At 47.2% G+C, this 24,007-nt stretch overlaps 1 protein-coding gene across 11 annotated transcripts in view; it reads left to right on the top strand.

The window, feature by feature from the left end:
• The window catches only part of LOC126295474 (amyloid beta A4 precursor protein-binding family B member 1-interacting protein), a 498,949-nt gene that overhangs the window by 464,940 nt on the left and 10,002 nt on the right, over positions 1-24,007 (top strand). For all 11 annotated transcript variants that reach the window (XM_049988021.1, XM_049988011.1, XM_049988016.1 and 8 more), the window contains 6 exons: positions 1,436-1,755; positions 3,298-3,530; positions 10,933-11,150; positions 15,314-15,568; positions 16,993-17,173; positions 23,772-23,977. In XM_049988021.1, the coding sequence (XP_049843978.1) occupies positions 1,436-1,755; positions 3,298-3,530; positions 10,933-11,150; positions 15,314-15,568; positions 16,993-17,173; positions 23,772-23,977 (1,413 nt within the window). The remainder of the gene's footprint in view (positions 1-1,435; positions 1,756-3,297; positions 3,531-10,932; positions 11,151-15,313; positions 15,569-16,992; positions 17,174-23,771; positions 23,978-24,007) is intronic.

Here is a 24,007-nt window from a genome sequence, read left to right as displayed (position 1 = left end):
GTGGAGATTTTGGGTCCGAGCGTATCAAAAACTTCTGGCAGAAGCGGTCATCAGTGCGAGCTCTCCTGCCAGATTAAATCAGTGCTCCAGACTGTTACTCGAACTGTTAATCTGTGCCTTTTGCTGCAATGCTTCTAATGTATTCTTCTACAGTTTTCTGCATTACCGTGATTTAACAGGTGTCGAATTTAATGACTGGTTCTCTGAATGAAACGGGCAGCAAAAATGTGGTGGAAACTCGCCGTGTATTCGTGGAACGTCTTTAGAAGTACTAGAGTGTGTCTGAGAGACTGCCCCAGAGTGACACAGATGTGAATTTGTCTGTTACCTTCGTCAGTGACGAGTGGAATTAAGTCTGCAGTGAAGGTACAGTTCACTCCTGTGACTGCCTAATTGACTGAAAAATTCGCGAAACTGAACAAAATGTATCGCACTACTTACAGACCCTGAACTAAACAGACTGTTTCTTCTTGGAGTTTACAGCGATGCGAATGTGGAAGCACTCGTACTCGTTCAGAGACTCGAAGAATATCTGGTGAGTTTTATCGTATTTCTACCACCTACGTCAACTACAGACCTCGTCGTCAAGTTTCGGGTCTGCTAAAGCGTAATACGTACGGCAAAACCTCGAAAGGAGTGTAAATTGTGTCACTGTCGTTAGGTGAGGTTCCGTGTTTCGGGCCCTGTCTCGCGCACAGTTTTAATCTGGCGGATGGGAAAATGGCACACACTTCACATCCGAGTGAGAGGTCTGTCCCGGAGAAGACATTTAGCCGGACCCACCTGTCAGAGGTTTCCGCCCTACCTCCTCGTCGGCCGGACAGTGTGCGTAAAGGAAACGGCAGTCGGCAGTTGGCACGACGCTGTTGCGGTAAGCGTGTAATTTCTGTGTGGCCCATCTAAGGGGAACCTGAAAAACTTTGAGAACTAGTTTACGGGAATAAACAAATATTTCGAGCCAGTAGCTGGCTGCAGTTCTCTGTTTTGTGTTCATTACGCACACAGGTATTAGAATCTAAAACGTGCGTAATGTAAGAGCCGAAACTGCGGTGAGGCAGAGGTGCCAACCCTAAAAGACCCGTCGATCCACTCGGTGACGGACACCTCGGTCTCTCAGTTCGGGGGACTACGGCGTCCGTTTCAGTTCGGTCGCCAGCTGACGGACCATTACTTTGTTTTGTTTCGGGTTGTCTGCCAGCTACTGGAAAACTGTTGTGTCTGTTAAACTGTTTGACTGCCAGCTGACTGACAACTAATGTGTTTTGTTTCAGTTCGGCCACCACCTGACGGAGAAGTACGGTGTCCGTTTCAGTTTGGCTGCCAGCTGACGGACGACTGCCGTGTCTGTTTCAGTTTGGCTGTCAGCTTACAGACGACTGCCGTGTCTGTTTCAGTTTGGCTTTCAGCTGACAGGCGACTGCCGTGTCTGTTTCAGTTTGGCCGCCAGCTGATGGACAACTACCGGGCACTGGTGGACGAGCTGGCGCAGGACGACCTGGACCAGCTGGCACAGGCGCGCTCCTGCTCCGTCAGTTCCATCGCGCCCACGCTCGGGGGCGGCGGCGGTGCGCGGTCCGGCGGGACCGGGGGTGCGGGCTCGCCCTCGGACTCGCCCGGTGGGGGCGGGGGCACGGCGGCGGACGCCGTCTCGACCGGCTCCAGCTCCAGCGGCTGCCTGAGCGACGGGTGCTGCGGCAGTGCGGCCGGCAGCGGCGGCACCGCCTCCACGCTCTCCGGCAACACGGCGGCCGCTGGGTGCGTGTAGGTCCGGCAGTGGGGAGAGCTGACCGGTGGCGGGGTGTGAGAAGAGTAGAGTGACTTACGGAGGGGACCTTACGGGCTGACACTTTTCAATTTTCTGAAGCGATACCATTATGGATTTTTTTTTTTTTTTGGTGGAAAGTGAATACTTTGAAAATTAGAAGATTGTTAAGAGCACTTAAGTGCAAAACATTTCAGTGTTATTAATGGAATCTGCAGACATTTTGTATGTCTGTATCAAATTTTTAATTTCTTGTTATGCAGTTAGCAATTATAAATAAGAATGTTAATTTTATCACAAATATCATTCGTTGTTTGTTACTTTGCGTTTCACTGTGATAATAAATAAAGAACTGAAAGAAAAGTAATAATTGTGGCTCCTACTCAGACCTAAAATGCCAGCTTCACAATTGCAAAAGTTTACACGATGCTCTGCTACTGCAGTTCCCGTCAGTGAGTTTGTCATTTTGTATACGTCAGGACTCCAAACGTCTACTCTTCGAAGGCAGTTTTTTTCTGACTTTTTTTAGAATTGTGTTGCACAGCTTTATGAAATTCACGTCCGGAATCTTACGGCTAAATTTGTAAGTACAAAGAAAATTGGAGAGAGCCAGTGTGTGAGGTCCCGTTGTTATAAGAAAGTTGTTAGGAAAATTCGTACGAGAAAGACAAAAGGTGACTATGCTGTTCCGACCTCGACGACTGAAAAAATTGATAAGTGAATACGCCAAGTCTGGGTTTCAAAACTATTAGACTGTTTCCAGGGGGCTGAGGGAGGGAAGATGTCGAGGAAAGCCAGAAAGGGAGGGCAGACAACTTTGCTGTGCATTATGTCGTATTGGCACATCAAAGGGAATGTTTTGACGAGAGAAAATAATTCTTGTTGTTGTGCATGTTTATCTGCAAGAAAATTTAATCTGAGGTGCAAGCAGTTCTTCCCTGCACTCCCCGTAACCCCCCAATCCACCAAAGTGCAGGCAGCCCATTCTCACTGTATTGTACAGAGAGATACGTGAACAGAGAGTGCCCGTATAGAATAATTCTGTCTCCTTCCGTAGTTTCCCAGTTCTGCTGTCAGCAGCTCTCTGACCAAATTTTGTCCCTGCAATGGACACACAGATAGAAAGTAACCTAAGCACAATAATAGAGCACTGGAATAATTGCTTACCTATGTTAGTCTTCTAGTAGTATCACCTTTGTTGGAGTTCCACAAATTTCAGAGTTATCGGCATAACGGCATTGTAAACTTACGATCGACTGATATGTCGTCATCAGTATTGAGGAAAAAAATAACTTTCTCGAGATGCACGAATCCTCTTAATTTAAGCAAATTATCCATTCACTGCAAACAATTTGTTTCCATTATTTTAAGAAAATTGACCAAATCTATATCACGACAAAACTCATTCAGATTGACAGAATTTTGCCGAGGTATACTCGGAAATCACAAATTGGGACACTCGGACACCCGACAGTGTCCCCGCCTGCCGGTACCGCGGCGTTCTGACCCCCGCCTCTGCCCCGTTCCGCCCGCAGGTTCGAGTGCGACTTCCCGACGACGGGCACGATCAAGCGGAAGCCGTCGGTGAACCCGAAGCTGCCACTGACGTCGATCACGCGACAGCTGAAGGAGGTGGGCGAGACGGTGGCCTGCACCCCGTCGACGCCTTCTCCCTCGACGGCGGCCACCACGCCCACGTCCGTCTTCTCCCCGTCGGTCGACCTGGCAGATTCTGTGAACGTCAACGTGGGCACTGTCCAGAGAGCAGGTCGGTAATACCTCCTACCATTTGCAAACTTTATTATCCTCGGCTACTTTTGACACTTAGAGCATGCAATCTAACTTATTTAGTTACTGCATCGATTCGAATATATGCCGGACTATTTACCTGAATTTCGTCCTCGAAAAGTTAGGTGTGGCTCATATATGCTACCTTGTCTCCCTACAAACGTTTGCCGCACAAATGTGACGCTCATTTGTGACTGTGCAAGTAATGTCCGTATCTTGAATAGGCGACGGTGCACGTTTTTAAGTGACAGTGCAAACTTTTGCCAGTGTTTGATTGGCATTAACATTGTGTAGGTCTTTCAGTATTGTTTTGTTAGGTTATAATTCAGTTGCAGCTGGATACTGGTAAGAAAGTCCATTTCGTGACAGTACGCGCAACCGAGTAGAGCAAAAACCACCTCCGAGCCTAGGACTTCGGCACAGTTACGGTGCGAGCTACAGATTTACAATTGTGCACCGTGCCGAAACTGGGACCGAGAGAGGGACCAGAACAAAGTACGGACTGGAAGAGCGTAACATATGTAATGTCGTGTCTCTTCAGAAGAAAATGAAAGGAGACGGGTTTGTCGATAAAATTGTTACGGGAACTGTAATGTGGCAAGTATCTAGAACTGGAAGCTAAATTTCTTTCCTATGTGCAAGGGGAAAGATGGGGTGCCTATCCGACCGAAAGCCTCGGAAGTTGCGAAAGTCTCAAACGTGTCGCAGTGAGAATTTCGTGTGAGTATCGGTCAGTGTCATCAGTTTGTGCAGAGAAGTGGCCTCGCTCTCAGATGAAGTACTACACTGGCACGAAGAAAGCCGGCAGATGTCGAGCGGAAGCTGACTGACCTCGAGTGCTACGTCACACAGTTGCAAAGGTGTCACGCGTACGCTTGTCGTCGGACTGGCAATGCTGACGAGCCACAAATATTTTTTAACATTCCGAGCAATATGACAGTAGACGTGAAAGGCACAAAAAGTATCTCCTTGAGGGGGAACAGGTGGGTGAGAGGGAGGGGGATAATTGTGATGATAGCTGTTACAGCTGATGGAAGGAGGTTACCCCCTTACGTCATTCTGAAGGGGAAAACTGTCCAAACAAAAAGTTACTAAAGGTTCAGTGATAGGCAGCAAAGAAAAGGGCCGAATAACAATGCTACTGACGGTCGACTGGCCGTTTGACATTCAGAATCGCAAGTCTGGAGTCCTCACTAAGAGGCTCGTATTAGTTTTGTTTCTTTTTGGGGGACATCTAACTGCTGAAGTAAAAGATAAACTTGCTGGACAAAAGACCTGGAGGAATGACTTCAAAACTACAGCCACTAGATGAGACTGTAAAAGTGCCATTTTAGGGCAACCTCTAAAAAATGTATCCAGATTGGCTCCCGGAAATAGACGGTGCCCTTAAAGAAGTCACCGGTCACCGCTCCGTGTGAGTGGATTCTCACTCCGCAATCCTCGGTATCGTCAGCCCACCTCCGAGGGGTTCGACAGGTGACAGCTGTCGAATGTGCGGCACAGCTGTGAGGGTGATGCACTGTGGGAAGAGAGTGAAGAAAGTGGTAGGAGTGAGGGTGATGAAGTGAATACCAGAGCTGATAGTGATGAGATTAATAAGACAAAAGATGTTGCCAGGGTGTTGTATCAAATACTAGGACAAATGTATGTGGTAGTACTTACACCCTGCAAGTACATACAGATAACTGTTTTGTAATTTTTCTCCTCTCAATCAGTGTGTGGCTCATTTTTGTGCATTTTTTTTATCTTTTATTTTTAATTCAACCCCCCCCCCCCCCCTGACCTCCGAATTTAGGGGTGTGGTTTACATGTGGTGGTGACTTGTTTTTGGGCCAATACGGTTTACTTTTATTAAAAATTGTCTCAGTTTCACTGAGCATAATGATAAAGTAGATTGATCAGTAATTATTACAAAAAATTCTAATAATTATTTTTATTTGCAAATTGTAATAATTAGTAACTATGTTTGTAAAGAGTAGGGAATCCAAGGTCATCCCTAAATTCCCAAAGTTAGCAAACAGAACTGGTCTCAAAATTACAGCTGTAAAAATAAAATTCATGACAAATATAAAAACTGCACCAAAATACATAGAAACACAAGTAGGAAAATAGAGGGAGTAAATAAATTATATATCTTGGAGAAACTATACAACAGAATGGACTAGAAAAATCTGCAATAGATGTAAGAATTAACAAAACAGAAAGAGCATAGGGTTTGACCAAAAATATTTACAACAAGAAATGTATATCTGGAAAAACAAAACTAAAACACTACACCACAATGGTACGACCAGAATGTTTATATGGATCTGAATGCCTAACGATGAACTAAGATGCACAAACTAGAGGTACTGGAAAGAAGGATTATTAGAAAAATAATGGGTGCAATGAAAACTGCAGATGGTTGGAAAATAAAAAGTAATGAGGAGATATACAAAAATATAGAGAAAATATCTGAAGTAATGGCCAAATGAAGATGAACCTTTTTTGGACATCTCTACCGAATGGATGGAAATAGACTAACAAAACAAATACTCCAAACGTAATTGTTGGGTTCAAATTAAAGATTTAAATAAAATAGAAAGAAACTACCACACGGGAAAAACTCCCCAAGAAACTATCCAAATTGAACCCTGCCTGGAACAGTTCCGTCCTCCATCACAGTGGGACCCACCTCCTCTTCCTCAAAATCACCCTCTCCAAACCTTCCAGGAATTTCTCACTTCCAGCCTTGCCTCTCAATTTTTCTTGAAAAACCTTAATCCTACTCTCAACATCACCACAGCCGAAGCCCAGGCTATCCGTGATCTGAAAGCTGACCGATCCATCGTCATTCTTCCGGCTGACAAGGATTCCACGACCGTGGTACTTGATTGTCTGGAGTATGTGGCTGAGGGACTGAGTCAGCTTTCAGACAACTCTACATACAAAGTTTGCCGAGGTAATCCCATTCCTGATGTCCAGGCGGAGCTTCAAGGAATCCTCAGAACCTTAGGCCTCCTACAAAACCTTTCACCTGACTCCATCAAACTCCTCACCCCACCGACACCTCGCACTCCTACCTTCTACCTACTTCCTAAAATTCACAAACCCAAACATCCCGGCCGCCCCATTGTAGCTGGTTACCGAGCCCCCACAGAACGTATCTCTGCCTACGTAGATCAACACCTTCAACCCATTACATGTAGTCTCCCATCCTTCATCAAAGACACCAACCACTATCTCGAATGCCTGGAATCCTTACCCAATCTGTTACCCCCAGAAACCATCCTTGTAACCATTGATGCCCCTTCCCTATACACAAATATCCCGCACGTCCAGGGCCTCGCTGCAATGGAGCACTTCCTTTCATGCCGATCACCTGCCACCCTACCTAAAACCTCTTTCCTCGTCACCTTAGCCAGCTTCATCCTGACCCACAATTTCTTCACTTTTGAAGGCCAGACATACCAACAATTAAAGGGAACAGCCATGGGTACCAGGATGGCCCCCTCGTACGCCAACCTATTTATGGGTCGCTTAGAGGCAGCCTTCTTGGTTACCGAAGCCTGCCAACCCAAAGTTTGGTACAGATTTATTGATGACATCTTCATGATCTGGACTCACAGTGAAGAAGAACTCCAGAATTTCCTCTCCAACCTCAACTCCTTTGGTTCCATCAGATTCACCTGGTCCTACTCCAAATCCCATGCCACTTTCCTAGACGTTGACCTCCATCTGTCCAATGGCCAGCTGCACACATCCGTCCACATCAAACCCACCAACAAGCAACAGTACCTCCATTATGACAGCTGCCACCCATTCCATATCAAACGGTCCCTTCCCTACAGCCTAGGCCTTCGTGGCAAACGAATCTGCTCCAGTCCTGAATACCTGAACAATTACACCAACAACCTGAAAACAGCTTTCGCATCCTGCAACTACCCTCCCGATCTGGTACAGAAGCAAATAACCAGAGCCACTTCCTCATCCCCTCAAACCCAGAACCTCTCACGGAACCACCCCAAATGTGCCACACTTGTGACAGGATACTTCCGGGGACTTGACTCTGAATGTGGCTCTCCAGCAGGGATACGACTTCCTAAAATCCTGCCCCGAAATGAGATCCATCCTTCATGAAATCCTCCCCACTCCACCAAGAGTGTCTTTCTGCCGTCCACCTAACCTTCGTAACCTCTCGGTTCATCCCTATGAAATCCCCAAACCGCCTTCCCTACCCTCTGGCTCCTACCCTTGTAACTGCCGCCTGTGTAAAACCTGTCCTAAGCACCCTCCCACCTTCACCTACTCCAGTCCTGTAACCCAGAAGGTGTACACGATCAAAGGGAGAGCCACGTGTGAAAGCACCCACGTGATTTACCGACTGACCTGCCTACACTGTGACGCTTTCTATGTGGGAATGACCAGCGACAAACTGTCCACTCGCATGAATGGACTCAGGCAGACAGTGTTTGTTGGTAATGAGGATCACCCTGTGGCTAAACATGCCTCGCTGCACGGCCAGCACATCTTGGCACAGTGTTACACCGTCCGAGTTATCTGGATACTTCCCACCAACACCAACTTATCCGAACTCCGGAGATTGGAACTTGCCCTTCAGTATATCCTCTCTTCTCGATATCCACCAGGCCTCAACCTCCGCTAATTTAAAGTTGCCGCCGCTCATACCTCACCTGTCTTTCAACAACTTCTTTGCCTCTGTACTTCTGCCTCGACTGACATCTCTGCCCGAACTCTTTGCCTTTACAAATGTCTGCTTGTTTCTCTCTCTCTCTCTCTCTCTCTCTCTCTCTCTCTCTCTCTGTGTGTGTGTGTGTGTGTGTGTGTGTGTGTGTGTGTGTGTGTGTGTGTGTGTGTGTACACCTGTCCTTTTTTCCCCCTAAGGTAAGTCTTTCCGCTCCCGGGATTGGAATGACTCCTTACCCTCTCCCTTAAAACCCACATCCTTTCGTCTTTCCCTCTCTTTCCCTCTTTCTTGTAGAAGCAACCGTCGGTTGCGAAAGCTAGAAATTTTGTGTGTGTGTGTTTGTGTGTTTTATTTGTTGTGCCTGTCAACTGGCGCTTTCCCGCTTGGTAAGTCTTGGAATATATTAATACAAATACTCCTATATTTTTGGAAGACTAAATCAACAATATCATGGGTTACAGAAGTAAGAAAAGATCTTGAAAGAAAAATCATCAAAGAATCAGAAATAGCAGAAAGAAACTGTTTTAAAAACAAAATGCTAAATTTGGAAGGCTTTCAAAGCAGAAGAAATGAAAAAAATCGGGAACAACATGGACAGAAGAAAGGCAGAGACTTTGTGGTGAGAAAATGAGGTAATATTAGAAAAATAGGAAACAACTACAAAGTAAGAAGAGGAACTGAAGTTGTTAACGTGATCCTAGTGGTCAATCCAATAGTAAAAAAAAAAAACAAGCATGTTTGTGTGGCAATTTGTAGTAACTGACCACAGCAAGCCAGGAATTTTCCTTCTTAATTTTTACCAAAGTTCCCAGCTAACCAGTTTTTATTGTGCACCAGAACGAACACCTTATGTCGGTCCGGGACTCGAACCTGCGATCCTTGCCTTTCACAGCTGACGGAGCCTCGCGAGTGCCGTGTCGCGCGCCCCTGCAGGCTGGAAATCCCCTCAACTGCAGCTGAGCCGTTTCAGTGCGGTGTCCTTTCTTTCAGGAGTGTTAGTCTTGCAAGGAATGCTGAGGAACACGTGTGAAGTACATAGAGGAGGTACCGTGAAGGCGTGCCGCAAGTCGCGCTCGGTCGGCGGAGCACTCACCCGCGGGGGGTGGAGGTGCCGGGTTCGAGTCCCACTCTGGCACGCTGTTCTAATTTCACAAATTCTCGACGGGCTTCACGTCATTATTTTTGTGTTTCTAGTTAGCATACAGTATCCCGTTCCCGTAAGTATCGTGTAGGAGCGAGAATGGCAGTTTTTATCGTCTTATCGAGGCTCACAATTTTATCTGGTGACGCTGCATGGACGTATTATTTCTCGTACTAGTGCACTGTTGGGTTTCCGTACCTAACAAACGTTGCTGGGGGGTTACACCTTAGACTCAGTATTGGTGGTGACACAACTGGATTGCTGCTCTGTTATCTTCTTCTGAATGCTAAGTTTTGCAGTAATTGATCGTGAAAAACTTCCCCGTAAATGAACCGCCCCAGATATAAGGACATCACACACACCCCTGTGCCAGAGCAGGATTTGAACCTGCGACCGTAGCGGTCGCTCGGTTCCGGACTGGAGCGCCTAGAACCGCTCGTCCACACCGGCCGGCAGCTGTTTCTGAGCTGTCGCTGTTTTAACAATAACTTGGATAAATTTTAAAATTCTAATGGTGTCACATCTCAGTTGCCATCTGGTGGTTGTACAAAAAAATCTTGAAAGGTGATAACAGAAGTTCTGGGATGGAAGCAGAAAAAAAGAAAAAGAAAAAAGAAAATTTGAGGGAAGACAGGTACGTACTTACAAGTGGCACATGTAACACAGTACGGTTGTCACTGCAGTCTGATTCAAACGAGTTGATACTTGACTCTTCACTCAGCAACGCTGGTTTCCTCCAATCTGAGCACTCAGCCTCACATGCAAATCGTTTGCTGTTGCCGAACTTCCACAATAATTGATCACTGTACTTCCACTCCCTTGTCTGTGTTTGTTCACACACACACACACACACACACACACACACACACACACACACACACAAAAGCTAAAGAAATACACACGTTTCATGCACAGCACTGACCAAACATTACTGGATCCTTCTGCCCAAGACGGGATTCAGTGTCTCATGTACAGTTATTGTAGTTACAGAGATTGGCTCGCGTCAGATAAGCTTCACACGACATTGCGTGAAGCTGAATGTTTGAAGGCTGCAGTTCATCATTGCAATTTGGTCACCAGATTCTCACCTAGTGAAGTGGTTAAGGTATAAACTTGATGAGTAGAAGGTTGTTGGTTCAAATCTCATCAGATGGAGCTAATTTTTTTTATTTTTAAATCTAATCAGATTACTTTTATTCTTATTATTATTTTTATTCAATTAACTAGCTTAAATGCATTTATTCTTATACTTCTGATTATGTACAGTATAAAATTTGTAGTCCTGTTGACTTTTTTATTTGCCCTCGTTTTTCTCCCAGTCATTCCTGTTTGTTTGAAATCTACCCGTGTCGCCTGCAATCGAGTGCCGACCGCGACTCGTGTAGCCACACTGAGGACAGTGTCGGTGAGAAATCGGACGTCTACTGTCGAGTAGCTCTGTAGCTGCCACTCCGTCTGAGCACCGCGCGTCTCTTGGCTCCGGTCGAGTGGCCACCTTTGCTCTTTCCTGTCCGTCAGAGTCAGAAAACTGAATTTCGACTGCCCGTCTCGCAGGTTCGGTGCGGAGGCGGCGGTCGTGCCAGACGCCGTCGACGCCGGACGGCGGAGGTGGCGGGGGCGGCGCGGACGGCGGCAGCAACTCGAGCACCCTCAAGCGGCACCACAGCGTCGGGGGCGGGTCGGCCCGGAGCTCCGCCTCCGCCTCCTCGTCCAGCTCCTCCACCCCTGTCAGGGAGCCACCCCCGCCGCTGGCAGTGCCGCCAGAGCCGGAGGTAAGAGGGACGTGTGCGCAGATGCGTATCTCGCGTAACTCGTATGCTACGTCGTCTGCATCACAATGGAGTGCCCGGCGGAGGGCTCGTCGAAACACTTTTGCAGTACTTCTCTATTATTCCAGTCTCGAACAGTGCGTGTAAAATACAAACACTTATATCTTTCTGTGCCAGCTCTGATTTCCCCTATTTTATTACATTGAGCGTTTCTCCCTACGTACGTCGGCACCGACGAAATATTTTCGCATTCGGAGGAGAAAACTGGTGATTGAAATTTCGTGAGAAGGTTCTGTCTGCCGTAACAAAAATAGCCTCGGTTTTAACGATACCTACCCTAAATCCCGTATTGTGTCGATAACACTTTCTCTGCTATTTCTCGGTAATAGAAATCGTGCTTCCCTTCTTTGAACTTTTTTTTGCTAATCCCATCTGGTAATGATACCACACTGCAGGAGAGGGGTTTCCACGCATAGTGTGGGCAGTCTCTCTAGTAGGTCTGTCACGTCTTCTCGGTGGTTGCCAATAAAACTCAGTCTTCGATATGCCTCCCCCGAGACATTTTCTGTGTGTTTTTTCCAGTTTCAGTTGTTTTTAACAGTAATTCCCAGATATTTAGTCAAATTTATGGCCTTCGGATTTGACCGATTTATCATGTGACCGAAGTTAAACGGATTACTTTTAGCACTCGTGTGGATGACCTCACAGTTTTCACTGTACGGGATCTGCAAATGAACGTACTGACACGTCACGTCAAGACGACCACCGATTTGATCGATATCGATATTTGAAGTCGATAGTTGCCGAGTAGAGTACCGAGAGAGAGATAAAAATCACGTAAGCAGAGAATCGGCAAAGCAAAAAGAGTCCGATCGTGCCAAAGGAAATCTTATAATACAAAAAAAAGATTAAAAAAATGTAGTGTAATATACGGCACACTTAATGTGATACTGACTGTAAATTGAAGACCAGGGTCACATTGAAATTGCGTAACAGCCTCCCGACACCGTGTCGGCAGTATAAAATTTTCTTTTCCTCCTCCTACATCTTTCCTAACATTATAAAACCGTGACAAGTACAGGATGGTTATAATTAAACTTTTGCTACTCGAACCAGGGTAGGCAGAGATCTGTTTACAGTACGGGTACCCGACTTCATAGGAATGACGATCAGACTGTGCACTCGAGGGTCTGTGTTGTCAGTAGTGTTACTCTCACGACAGGTAATCGTCTGTGTAGCCTTCAAAATCTTTAAGAAATAATCTTGTGGGGATGTCCATTACAGTCGGATAACCTTGTGAGCAGCAGGGTCAAAACAGGTAGTAACCCATGATGTCGAGATTTTGTTGTTGTGATTGACGCAGTATACGTGTAAATAATTTCTAAATTTTTATAAGTTATTTATGGAGTAAAGAATTTAATTATGTACAATATGTTTCGGGATCAATAGGTAATGAGTGTTTGAGATGAATATAAATGCGTTTTGACATAGCAGATCACAATGCTGCATTATGCGTGATATTTTTTTTTCTCTTAAAGAGGGACGGTATTTTCAGAGTTGCTCGAGTGCGCGGTCGAGCCGTAATCGAGTGCGGGTCCTTTGTAATTTTTAGGAATGGACATAGAACTGATAATTCACAACCCTTAGTCAGTTTAGAAAATATTCCAGGGAACCACAGCCAAACTTTGTTACAAGCAAATAGCCCGCGGACTTTGAAATATCGGCGCTAAGTTTGACGTATGTGGTAGATTTTTCGCACGTTGTAGTCGCGTGAAGGATCGGGTGACACTGATGGTGATTTATTGACATTAACTTAATAATAATTATCAAAGAATTATCGGAAGGGATAGGAAGTATTCTCGATGCTTAAAGCGTGAGTCGATTTACTGTTTGAATATGACAGATACTAATCACGGAATAGTCAGCTAGTCAATATGTTGCTTAGTGACCTGTAAACAGATTGTGATAGAATTACCAGAATGACCATTTCAATCATTAGTGACCACTACACACACACACACACACACACACACACACACACACACACACACACCAGAAACCTAACTACTCTAGTTGTGAATGACATTTGGAATGGACGAGTTTTGTTTACGCTTGTTGGGATCAATAAACTTCATCCAAAGTTGAAACTTTACGAACTGTGCCGTGTTCCTTCAGTTTGGTAGGATGATACACATTTTAGTCTACACTACTATCTATTTTCACAAAGAGAGCACTTACCATTTTCTTTTAGAGGAATGTTTCTGCTCCATTCACCAATCTTTTCAAAACGGAGATAAGGGTGACGCCCACACGTCACTGTGATTGACCGCACACGTGTGCCCCCTTTCTGCCTCCCTATTCGCGTCCAATGCCTTGTGATATACACGTGGTACGACGAAGGAAGGAGGTAGAGGAGAAGAGAGAGAAGAAAAGGAGAGAGGGCCTAAAATGGGAGGTCACACAGTTAGGTGCCGGTATCAGTACGGCGACACGGGGTCAAAATGTGAGCGTCGGTGTGGTTTACAGCTGTAGGCGGTCGACTCTGGTCCGGAGGAGGTGAGTAGGATTTTAACTCGTAAAGACGTTTCGTCAAAATGACGGCAATAGTGCTGTCGACGCACTGACGGAATACAGAGAGGTCGTTTCTCCACACACCCTTTCTGAGCTTCTCCTCCTCTCTCACCTCTCCCTCGAGTCAGATTCTGTAGTAGCTTTCCCTCTGTGAGTCGTCTCCCTCACCTGTGCAGACAGTAGTCGAAACGGGATTGCTCCGGTACCGAACTACTGAGAGTCGTCGGTACGGCTTATTGCGAAATGGCTGGATAGTGACACGGCTAGCTACTCGCAGTTTTGAGGTCACTGACAGTTGTCAAAGTTCTCTCCCACAGCCGTTAAATCAGTTGTGGGAATACTGGCCAGTGTGTCGTACTTTCGTTCTTTGAAAATAGGGGCCATATCGAAGTGCCCACCACTTACGGGACTTGCGCCTCGTACGGTTAAGTTCGGCGTTTCGATTCTGCCGAGTAATTAAATTGTTGAGAGACTGCACTTTTATTCATGTGGGACACACAGCTCGGAAGTATTGTAAGAATGTTCTGTTTCCCGATATAGGCCCCCATATTTTTAACGGTGGAATCTGGGGGTAGTTAAGTTACGATCGGTTTTCATTCCACAGATCGTTTCCGGACTTTACAAACGGTGAAGCAGCGTACTTACGCATAACTACTGCCGTGTTTGCGACGGTAAGATCGGCACGCTGCACTCAGGGCTACTGCCGAGGTTCTGTTCCCGGAGCCACCACCTCTTGGACCGGCTGCTTTTTGGTCGTCCGATCCTCCTGCCGGGGAGAATCTGTCTGTTAGGAAAAATGTGTAATTTTCCAGTACCATTTGGTTTATTGAGTAACTGCAACTATGAAATAATAATATCTTGTTCGTCAGTGCTTGTATATTTTAGGATTTACAGATACTCGCTGAGAAACAACACCCAACTTCCACGTAATACGATATTTGTCCTTTCAAATGAGCTACAAAATTCTAACTGCTTAGTGTGTCTGCACGAATTTGTCCGGACACTTCGACTCAATTTGTGAAACGCCCTCTTGAGACTACTCCTCTCTGTATATGCAATTACAGTTGTAGGCCACAGAGCTTAATCGTTCGTGTCATTGGGAGACATCGGTTAGATTAACTGACGTATTTTTTACATAAATTTAACAAAATTGATTGTAAGAGAGATTTATATAGTTTTGTGCTAAGTAATTACTCAGATCACATTAAATGTAAGCAGCTGTGCACAGAACACAACATTTTTGTACCGACAGTCCGGTATTAGCTTATCAGGTAATGATAGTGAAATTATTGTTACCTATCAGTGCAGGAAAGTTCACGGTACGCACAGGGCTCGATTACGGCACAGTACGTCAGACGGGGTGTGCCGAACGGAGCGGGCGGCGACTCAAACCCCCCCCCCCCCCCCCCCCCCAGCCCGTACAGTAGAAGGTTCCCTGGCACAATTCTGAGACGGTCGGGCACCGTCGGAACCCGACACACGCACCGTTCCGCACGTACGGTTCGACAGCCCGACCTAGTTAGAGTTTACAGTTTAACTAGCTACATCTGTGTACCCTCCAAATTTGCCACGTACTACTACTGCGCTGCCGGCAGGTGGAGGAGGAGCTGCCGCCGCCCCCGCCGGACATGTTCGAGAGCACGCTGAGCCTGGACTCGCTGCCACCCCCGCCGCCGCCGCAGCCGGCTGAGCTGTCGGGCAGCCGGTTGAGTCTGGCCTCTCTGCCCCCGCCACCGCCGCCTTACCGCCCACCGCCCCCGGCACCGACGCCTGCGCCGCCCTCGGACGCTTCCGCCCCTACAGACTGCACGTCGCCGACGCGCCGGGGGCCGCTTGCCGCCCCACCTCCGGTAAGTACCCGTCGTGAACGAGGGATTCGAGTCTCGTAGAAGTAGAACGGACGAGTGGTGTACGTACGCAGTCATTTGCGCGAGGTGTTTTTGAATATTTTTGTTACGACGAAACTTCGATACTGTGCTGTTCTTTTTATCCGAACGACTACTCGGCAAGAGGTCAGACTTTGAAGGAACACATTTTGTAAAGGAGAGAATTTTTTAGACCTGAAGATGACAGCAAAGTGTATTAAAAGTTCTTTTGAATAAGGAAATATTTGTGCCATCTCACCTACAGAATGTTTATCGAGCAGAAGTGACTCGGATCAAATCGGGATGACGGGCACCACTGGGGAGCCCACTTTTGAAATTTCTCAGGCAGTGATAAATGGTGCGTGGGGGCTAGAAGGATAAATTAATTTTGCCTCTAAATGAACTTTCAACTTTCTTCACAAATAAAATATTCTCGGACAATTTGTGAAGCCCCGGTGTCACGACGTTCCAACTGTAGCCGGTGGATAGCAGATTCCTCTGTCGAGGGTCGGACGGAGGACGTCTCTTGTGGTGAGGGGTGGTGGGGCTGCCTGGGGCATCTGGGTGTCGAATCCTGGTGTGTGGAGGTATTTTTGCTAATGCCAAGTACCGTGTGGAAATCAGTCGGAAAACACTGTCAGAGTTGACGAGATAGTGGCGTACTCGTACTTATACGCCCCCTCTGACGACCGAACGGCACGCGGTGCCGTCACCTGGGACATTAGTTCACGACCGAGCTCTGCGAGGGATGTGGCGTCGGCAGATATGTGTCGGTGAGAGTCCGATGTGAAACTGGCAGAGGCAGCAGACAAAATAGGCTGGCAGCTCTGAGATTTGACACCCGGACCTCAATGCCCCCCAACCTACCACCTTCGGTCGGGAGACCCCTTCCGGAGACACGTGACTGACGTACCGGTCGGGCCCTCGGCAGAGGAGTCGATTGTTTGGCGCGTACGGATTGACGAACTGGAGACGAACCCGACAGGCGGGAAACTCGTAAACTCGTCGCGATGACACGACACTGCGACTTCGGCCGATAACCCGAGAAGACGACGTTGACGAAATTTACCGAATGGCTGCATTCTGGTATAACTTTTTTTAAGGGCTCAAAATTTACTCGACATTAATGGTGGGCTGTGCCGTATGGCCGTATTTTTGTGAGCCATTATTAGTTCGACCAGCAACTAGATTTGTTTTTTAAATGAAGGAAAATGCTCTGACAAATACTCAGACTGGGAAATTGGCTATGAAAAATAGTTGACCGACCGAAGAGGAGGATTACAGATGTAAAATGTACTTGCACTTCCGTTCCGTGTATCGCATCCTACGGTACTGCTCGCCACTGTCAGTGACGTTACTGTCGCCCACCACTGTCGGCCACCTCAGAGTTGGTCCCTCCCGTGTCGCAGGTGTACTCGGCGCCTCCGTACCTGGCGGAGTTGAAGGCGGCGGGCGGAGGGCCGTGCGGTCAGCCGGGGTCTCCGCTGGCGAGCAGGCGGCCCGGGTCCCCACCCCCTCCGACGCCACCCCCGGCGACGCCTCGCAGCCCTGTGCCGCTCGCCGAGACGCAGCAGAGGTCGCGCACTGCCGGTGAGTCGTTGTCCCACTTCTACTCCCCTCCCTTCCCTTCCCTTCCCTTCCCTTCCCTTCCCTTCCCCCTCTCCTCAACCTAGTCCGGCCGGCGGGTTCAACCGTCGGCTAGTCCGGCTGGCGGGTTCAACCGTTGGTGCCCAAATGTGAATGCAGTAAAGCAGTAAACACACAGTAAAATGAAAGGTGAGAATATCAATTTTTTGAAGAACTGAGTGGTTCCAGTTACACACGATTTTGGGCTCTTACTTAAAAGAACTCTCTCTTGCTATGTGCATACCAATCTAGTTTTGTAATTGTGAAGTTGTACACGCACACACGCGCACACACACACACACACACACACACACACACACACACACACACACACACACACACAGCGAAAAAAAAAAATTGCATCACCTCAGTTCCCAGAATTCCTGAAGGAGACATTGCCTGTGCATACTATATCACAGACAGAGTCCGTTTGACTGTTCAGAGATGTTACTAAACCCGACCAGAGATGTAAACAACTGTGCACGAGCAGCACCTATTCGACGGAGGGGATCTGACAGCCGAGCAGTTTTATTCATTACAACAGGAAGCAGCTACACGGCTCGTCCTGTGTGTAGTTCTGGTCAGTACTGCGGTTCGATAGCGTCCGTTACTTTGTACCGGGAAGGGATCTCGACAAGGGAAGTGCCCGGGCGTCGCGGAGTGAACGAAAGCGATGTCGTTCGGGCACGGAGGAGATACAGAGAGACAGGAACTGTCTATAACGTGCCTCACTCGGGCCACCTGAGAGCTCCTACTGCAGTGGACGACCGCTACCTACAGATTGTGGCTCGGAGGGGAGCTCCAACGTTAGGCGGGTGATGGAGCCCCTTAGGGAAATAGCGGAAAGGTCGGGGAAGAAGGCCAGTGTTCACTCTGTCTGCTTGCCGGGGGGTCTCATCCGAGATGTGGAGGAGGCCCTACCGGCGGCGATAGAGAGCACTGGGTGCACCCGACTGCAAATTGTTGCTCATGTCGGCACCAATGACTCTTGCCGTCTGGGTTCAGAGGTCATCCTCAGTTCGTACAGGCGGTTGGCGGAGTTGGTGAAGGTGGAAAGCCTCGCTCGCGGGGTGGAATCAGAGCTAACTATTTGTAGTATCGTTCCGAGAACCGATCGCGGTCCTCTGGTTTGGAGCCGAGTGGAAGGCTTAAACAGAGGCTCAGACGATTCTGCGGAGAGCTGGGGTGCAAATTTCTCGACCTCCGCTATCGGGTGGAGAAATGTAGGGTCCCCCTGAATAGGTCAGGCGTGCACTACACGCCGGAAGCGGCTACGAGGGTAGCGGAGTACGTGTGGAGTGCACATGTGGGTGTTTTAGGTTAGAGAATTCCCTCCCTAGGCCCGACAAGACGCCTCCTGAGACGCGGCAAGGCAGGAGTAGGCAAAATGCAACAAGGAATAACAATATTAATGTGCTAATAGTAAACTGCAGAAGCGTCTATAGAAAGGTCCCAGAACTGCTCTCATTAATAAACGGTCACAACGCCCATATAGTACTAGGAACAGAAAGTTGGCTGAAACCAGACGTAAACAGTAATGAAATCCTAAACTCTGATTGGAATGTATACCGCAGAGATAGGCTGGACAGTGAAGGGGGAGGCGTGTTTATAGCTATAAGAAGTGCAATAGTATCGAAGGAAATTGACGGAGATTCGAATTGTGAAATGATTTGGGTGAAGGTCACGGTTAAAGCAGGCTCAGACATGGTAATTGGATGTCTCTATAGGCCCCCGGGCTCAGCAGCTGTTGTGGCTCAGCACCTGAAGAATAATTTGGAAAATATTTCGAGTAGATTTCCCCACCATGTTATAGTTCTGGGTGGAGATTTTAATTTGCCGGATATTGACTGGGAGACTCAAACGTTCATAACGGGTGGCAGGGACAAAGAATCCAGTGAAATATTTTTAAGTGCTTTATCTGAAAACTACCTTGAGCAGTTAAACAGAAAACCGACTCGTGGCGATAATATATTAGACCTTCTGGTGACAAACAGACCCGAACTATTTGAATCAGTTAATGCAGAACAGGGAATCAGCGATCATAAAGCGGTTACTGCGTCGATGATTTCAGCCGTAAATAGAAATATTAAAAAAGGTAGGAAGATTTTTCTGTTTAGCAAAAGTGACAAAAAGCAGATTACAGAGTACCTGACGGCTCAACACAAAAGTTTTGTCTCAAGTGCAGATAGTGTTGAGGATCAGTGGACAAAGTTCAAAACCATGGTACAATATGCGTTAGATGAGTATGTGCCAAGCAAGATCGTAAGAGATGGGAAAGAGCCACCGTGGTACAACAACCGAGTTAGAAAACTGCTGCGGAAGCAAAGGGAACTTCACAGCAAACATAAACATAGCCAAAGCCTTGCAGACAAACAAAAATTACGCGAAGCGAAATGTAGTGTGAGGAGGGCTATGCGAGAGGCTTTCAATGAATTCGAAAGTAAAGTTCCATGTACTGACTTGGCAGAAAATCCTAAGAAATTTTGGTCCTATGTCAAAGCGGTAGGTGGATCAAAACAAAATGTCCAGACACTCTGTGACCAAAATGGTACTGAAACAGAGGATGACAGACTAAAGGCCGAATTACTAAATGTCTTCTTCCAAAGCTGTTTCACAGAGGAAGACTGCACTGTGCTTCCTTCTCTAGATTGTCGCACAGTTGACAAAATGGTAGATATCGAAGTAGACGACAGAGGGATAGAGAAACAATTAAAATCGCTCAAAAGAGGAAAGGCCGCTGGTCCTGATGGGATACCAGTTCGATTTTACACAGAGTACGCGAAGGAACTTGCCCCCCTTCTTGCAGCAGTGTACCGTAGGTCTCTAGAAGAGCGAAGCGTTCCAAAGGATTGGAAAAGGGCACAGGTCATCCCCGTTCTCAAGAAGGGACGTCGAACAGATGTGCAGAACTATAGACCTATATCTCTAACGTCGATCAGTTGTAGAATTTTGGAACACGTATTATGTTCGAGTATAATGTCTTTTCTGGAGACTTGAAATCTACTATGTAGGAATCAGCACGGGTTTCCAAAAAGACGATCGTGTGAAACCCAGCTCGCGCTATTCATCCACGAGACTCAGAGGGCCTTAGACACGGGTTCACAGGTAGATGCCGTGTTTCTTGACTTCCGCAAGGCGTTTGACACAGTTCCCCACAGTCGTTTAATGAACAAAGTAAGAGCATACGGACTATCAGATCAATTGTGTGATTGGATTGAGGAGTTCCTAGATAACAGAACGCAGCATGTCATTCTCAATGGAGAGAAGTCTTCCGAAGTAAGAGTGATTTCAGGTGTGCCGCAGGAGAGTGTCGCAGGACCGTTGCTATTCACAATATACATAAATGACCTGGTGGATGACATCGGAAGTTCACTGAGGCTTTTTGCAGATGATGCTGTGGTGTATCGAGATGTTGCAACAGTGGAAAATTGTACTGAAATGCAGGAGGATCTGCAGCGAATTGACGCATGGTGCACGGAATGGCAATTGAATCTCAATGTAGCGAAGTGTAATGTGATGCGAATACATAGAAAGATAGGTCCCTTATCATTCAGCTACAAAATAGCAGGTCAGCAACTGGAAGCAGTTAATTCCATAAATTATCTGGGAGTACGCATTAGGAGTGATTTAAAATGGATTGATCATATAAAGTTGATCGTCGGTAAAGCAGATGCCAGACTGAGATTCATTGGAAGAATCCTAAGGAAATGCAATCCGACAACAAAGGAAGTAGGTTACAGTACGCTTGTTCGCCCAATGCTTGAATACTGCTCAGCAGTGTGGGATCCGCACCAGGTAGGGTTGATAGAAGAGATAGAGAAGATCCAACGGAGAGCAGCGCGCTTCGTTACAGGATCATTTAGTAATTGCAAAAGCGTTACGGAGATGATGGATAAACTCGAGTGGAATACTCTGCAGGAGAGACGCTCAGTAGCTCGGTACGGGCTTTTGTTGAAGTTTCGAGAACATACCTTCACCGAAGAGTCAAGCAGTATATTGATCCCTCCTACGTATATCTCGCGAAGAGAGCATGAGGATAAAATCAGAGAGATTAGAGCCCACACAGAAGCATACCGACAATCCTTCTTTCCACGTACAATACGAGACTGGAATAGAAGGGAGAACCGATAGAGGTACTCAGGGTACCCTCCGCCACACACCGTCAGGTGGCTTGCGGAGTACGGATGTAGATGTAGATGTAGATGACGGCAATGCCACCGTGTCGAATAACAGGATGTCGCGTTACTACTCAGACTGTGCACAATAGGCTACATGGTGCACAACTTCACTCCCGATGTCCACAGCGAAGTCCGCCTTTGCAACCGTGACTCCGTGCAGTGCGGCACAGGTGGACCCGACAACATGCCGCACTGACCGCTCCGGATTGGCTTCACTTTCTCTTCACCGGTGAGTGTCACATATGACTTCGACCGGACAATCGTCGGAGACGTGTTTGGAGGCAACCCGGTCACGCTTAAGGCCTTTACACACACTGCAAAGTGGGTGCAGCAAGATAGTAGTTCCCTGCTGTTTTGGGGAGGCGTTACGTTGGGCTGAAGTACGCCGCTGGTGGTCACGAAAGGCACCGTAACGGCTGTAAGATACGCGAATGCCATCCTCCGACTGCTAGTGCAATCGTACCGGCAGCATATTGGCGAGGCATGCGTCTCCGTGGATGACAGTTCGTGCCCCCATTGTGCACATCTTGTGAATGACTTCTTTCAGGATAATGACATCAGTCAACTAGAGTGGCCAGCATGTTCTCCAGACAAGAACCCTACTGAATAGTTTGATAAGGGCCGTTTTGTGGGCGGCGTGACCCACTGACCACTCGGAAGGACCTACGCCGAATCGCTGTCGAGGAACGGGACGATCTGGACCGAAAGTACCTCGACGAACTTGTGGATAGTATGCCGTGACGAATACAGTGTGCATCGATGCCAGAGGATGTGCTACTGGGTATTAGAGGTACCAGTGCGTACGACACAATCTGGACGACCACCTCTACAAGCTCGCTGTCCGGTGGTATGACAAGTGATGTGTGGTTTTTGTGAGCAATAAGGAGGGCGAAAATGGTTTTTATGTTTATTCCAATATTCTGTACGGGTTCTGGAACTCTTTGAACCGAGCTGATGCAAAACATTTTTTTATGCGTGTAGTTCTGTTCATTTGAAGATGTCAGTGAATTTAGTTGTACATACAACAGTATTCCAGCCATATAATTTTTTTCCCAGTATGTGTAATTTATTTACTATTTAAATTCTGTTTTCATTAAGAAATATCGACTGATAAATTTTTGATAAAAATACATTTTTTATTTACAATTACTAATTGCATAAAAGTGCCAGTATTCGTAAGAAATGAAAATTTGGTGGGAACATGTGGAATGTCATATACAGAGGAGACACCTCTTTTTTTTTTCCTGGAGGTTATACGTGTAACGAATCCCAAATTTTCATACAATTAGCAGTTGAAAATAAAATGTCATTTTTAGAGAAAATATGCTATACAATATATGTAAACTAACATCTCAACTTGATGATCTAGATTTCTATGATATGTGAGACAATTGTGAATGTGTGGTTATGGGCTGCCACTGGCTTCATTTTGAAGTGTTGCCCTAGTCAGTAGAAATGTATTTGAAATGTAAACTTTTCCTCCGAGGTCCCGTTCGATTAGGCTCAAACTTCGCCCACGGCCGACACGGTCAGTGTTATACGGGGCACCACCAGAGGCGACAGCGGCCAAGATGGCGTGGCCACAGTCGTCTGGATTTTTCTCTCTGTGGTCACTGAAAAATTGAAGTGGAGAGCAGTCCTGTCGATACCGTCGAGGTAGTGCGGCAGAAAATTTTCGATACAATCCTAGGGTGTCTGAAAGACTTTGCAACTCGCTGCAGAGACGAGGGAGTGGAGTGGAGTACTGAGATGACGTGCAGGTACACCGTGATGCGTGATGTGGTGAAGATGTACAGTGTTTCCTACTGAGGTTAGGCCCGGGTGAAACTTGAGGCCAATTAAATAGGAACTTAAGGGAACAGTGTATGTATTTCACACATATTTGTGCTCTTATCAGTTTCTACATATTTGGAGGCTGTCGATCCTGCAACTGTTGTCCAGTTAATGAAAAGCTCTTCCAGTTGTGTAATTAGGACTCGATAAAGTCCACAGGATCATTTCGGGCTTTGTATTGGGCCATTATCGTGTGCATCTGAAAGTGCCAATAAGTCGTACTTGTATACGGGGGAGCGGTGTTTATAAATTACTTAAACGAAGGTGACCTTTAATTGTGAAGAGATAAATAACTTGCAGAAACGTTTGATACTGCATCGAATGCAGTATATCTCCACGATTTATTTACAAATGGTCAGTGTGGGTACCTTGTACCCCACGAACGAGTCGTGGCAGACAGTTGCAGGTGCCCACATCATCTGTCGTCGCAGCCTGTCGACACTTCCCAGGAGTAGAGGAACGGACACTTTGCCTGCGACGTAACCCCCCGATGTAGGTGACGGTACACCGTACGGAATACGGCAGACTGACAGGGGTACGGCTCTTTGCAGGGAAGAAGATCTCGTTCGCCATCCCGGCAGAGAGCCCGGGGGCGGACGGCACGCGGTCCCTGCCGCCCCCCGCCTCCCGCAAGCCGCCGCCGCCCCGCCGGTCGGAGTCGACGCGGCTGACGACGCTGCCAGCTCCGCAGCAGCTGGCCCCGCCCCCGAAGGACTTCCTGAAGGACCTGCAGAGGGTCATGAAGAAGAAGTGGCAGGTGAGTGCTGCTAGGAGCGGTGTTTTAACT

The sequence above is a fragment of the Schistocerca gregaria genome, chromosome 11 (assembly GCF_023897955.1).
Source record: "Schistocerca gregaria isolate iqSchGreg1 chromosome 11, iqSchGreg1.2, whole genome shotgun sequence".
NCBI classification, from domain to species: domain Eukaryota; kingdom Metazoa; phylum Arthropoda; class Insecta; order Orthoptera; family Acrididae; genus Schistocerca; species Schistocerca gregaria.
The sequence above is the reverse complement of the archived record's forward strand: the minus strand, read 5'-3'. Positions and strand labels throughout refer to the sequence as shown.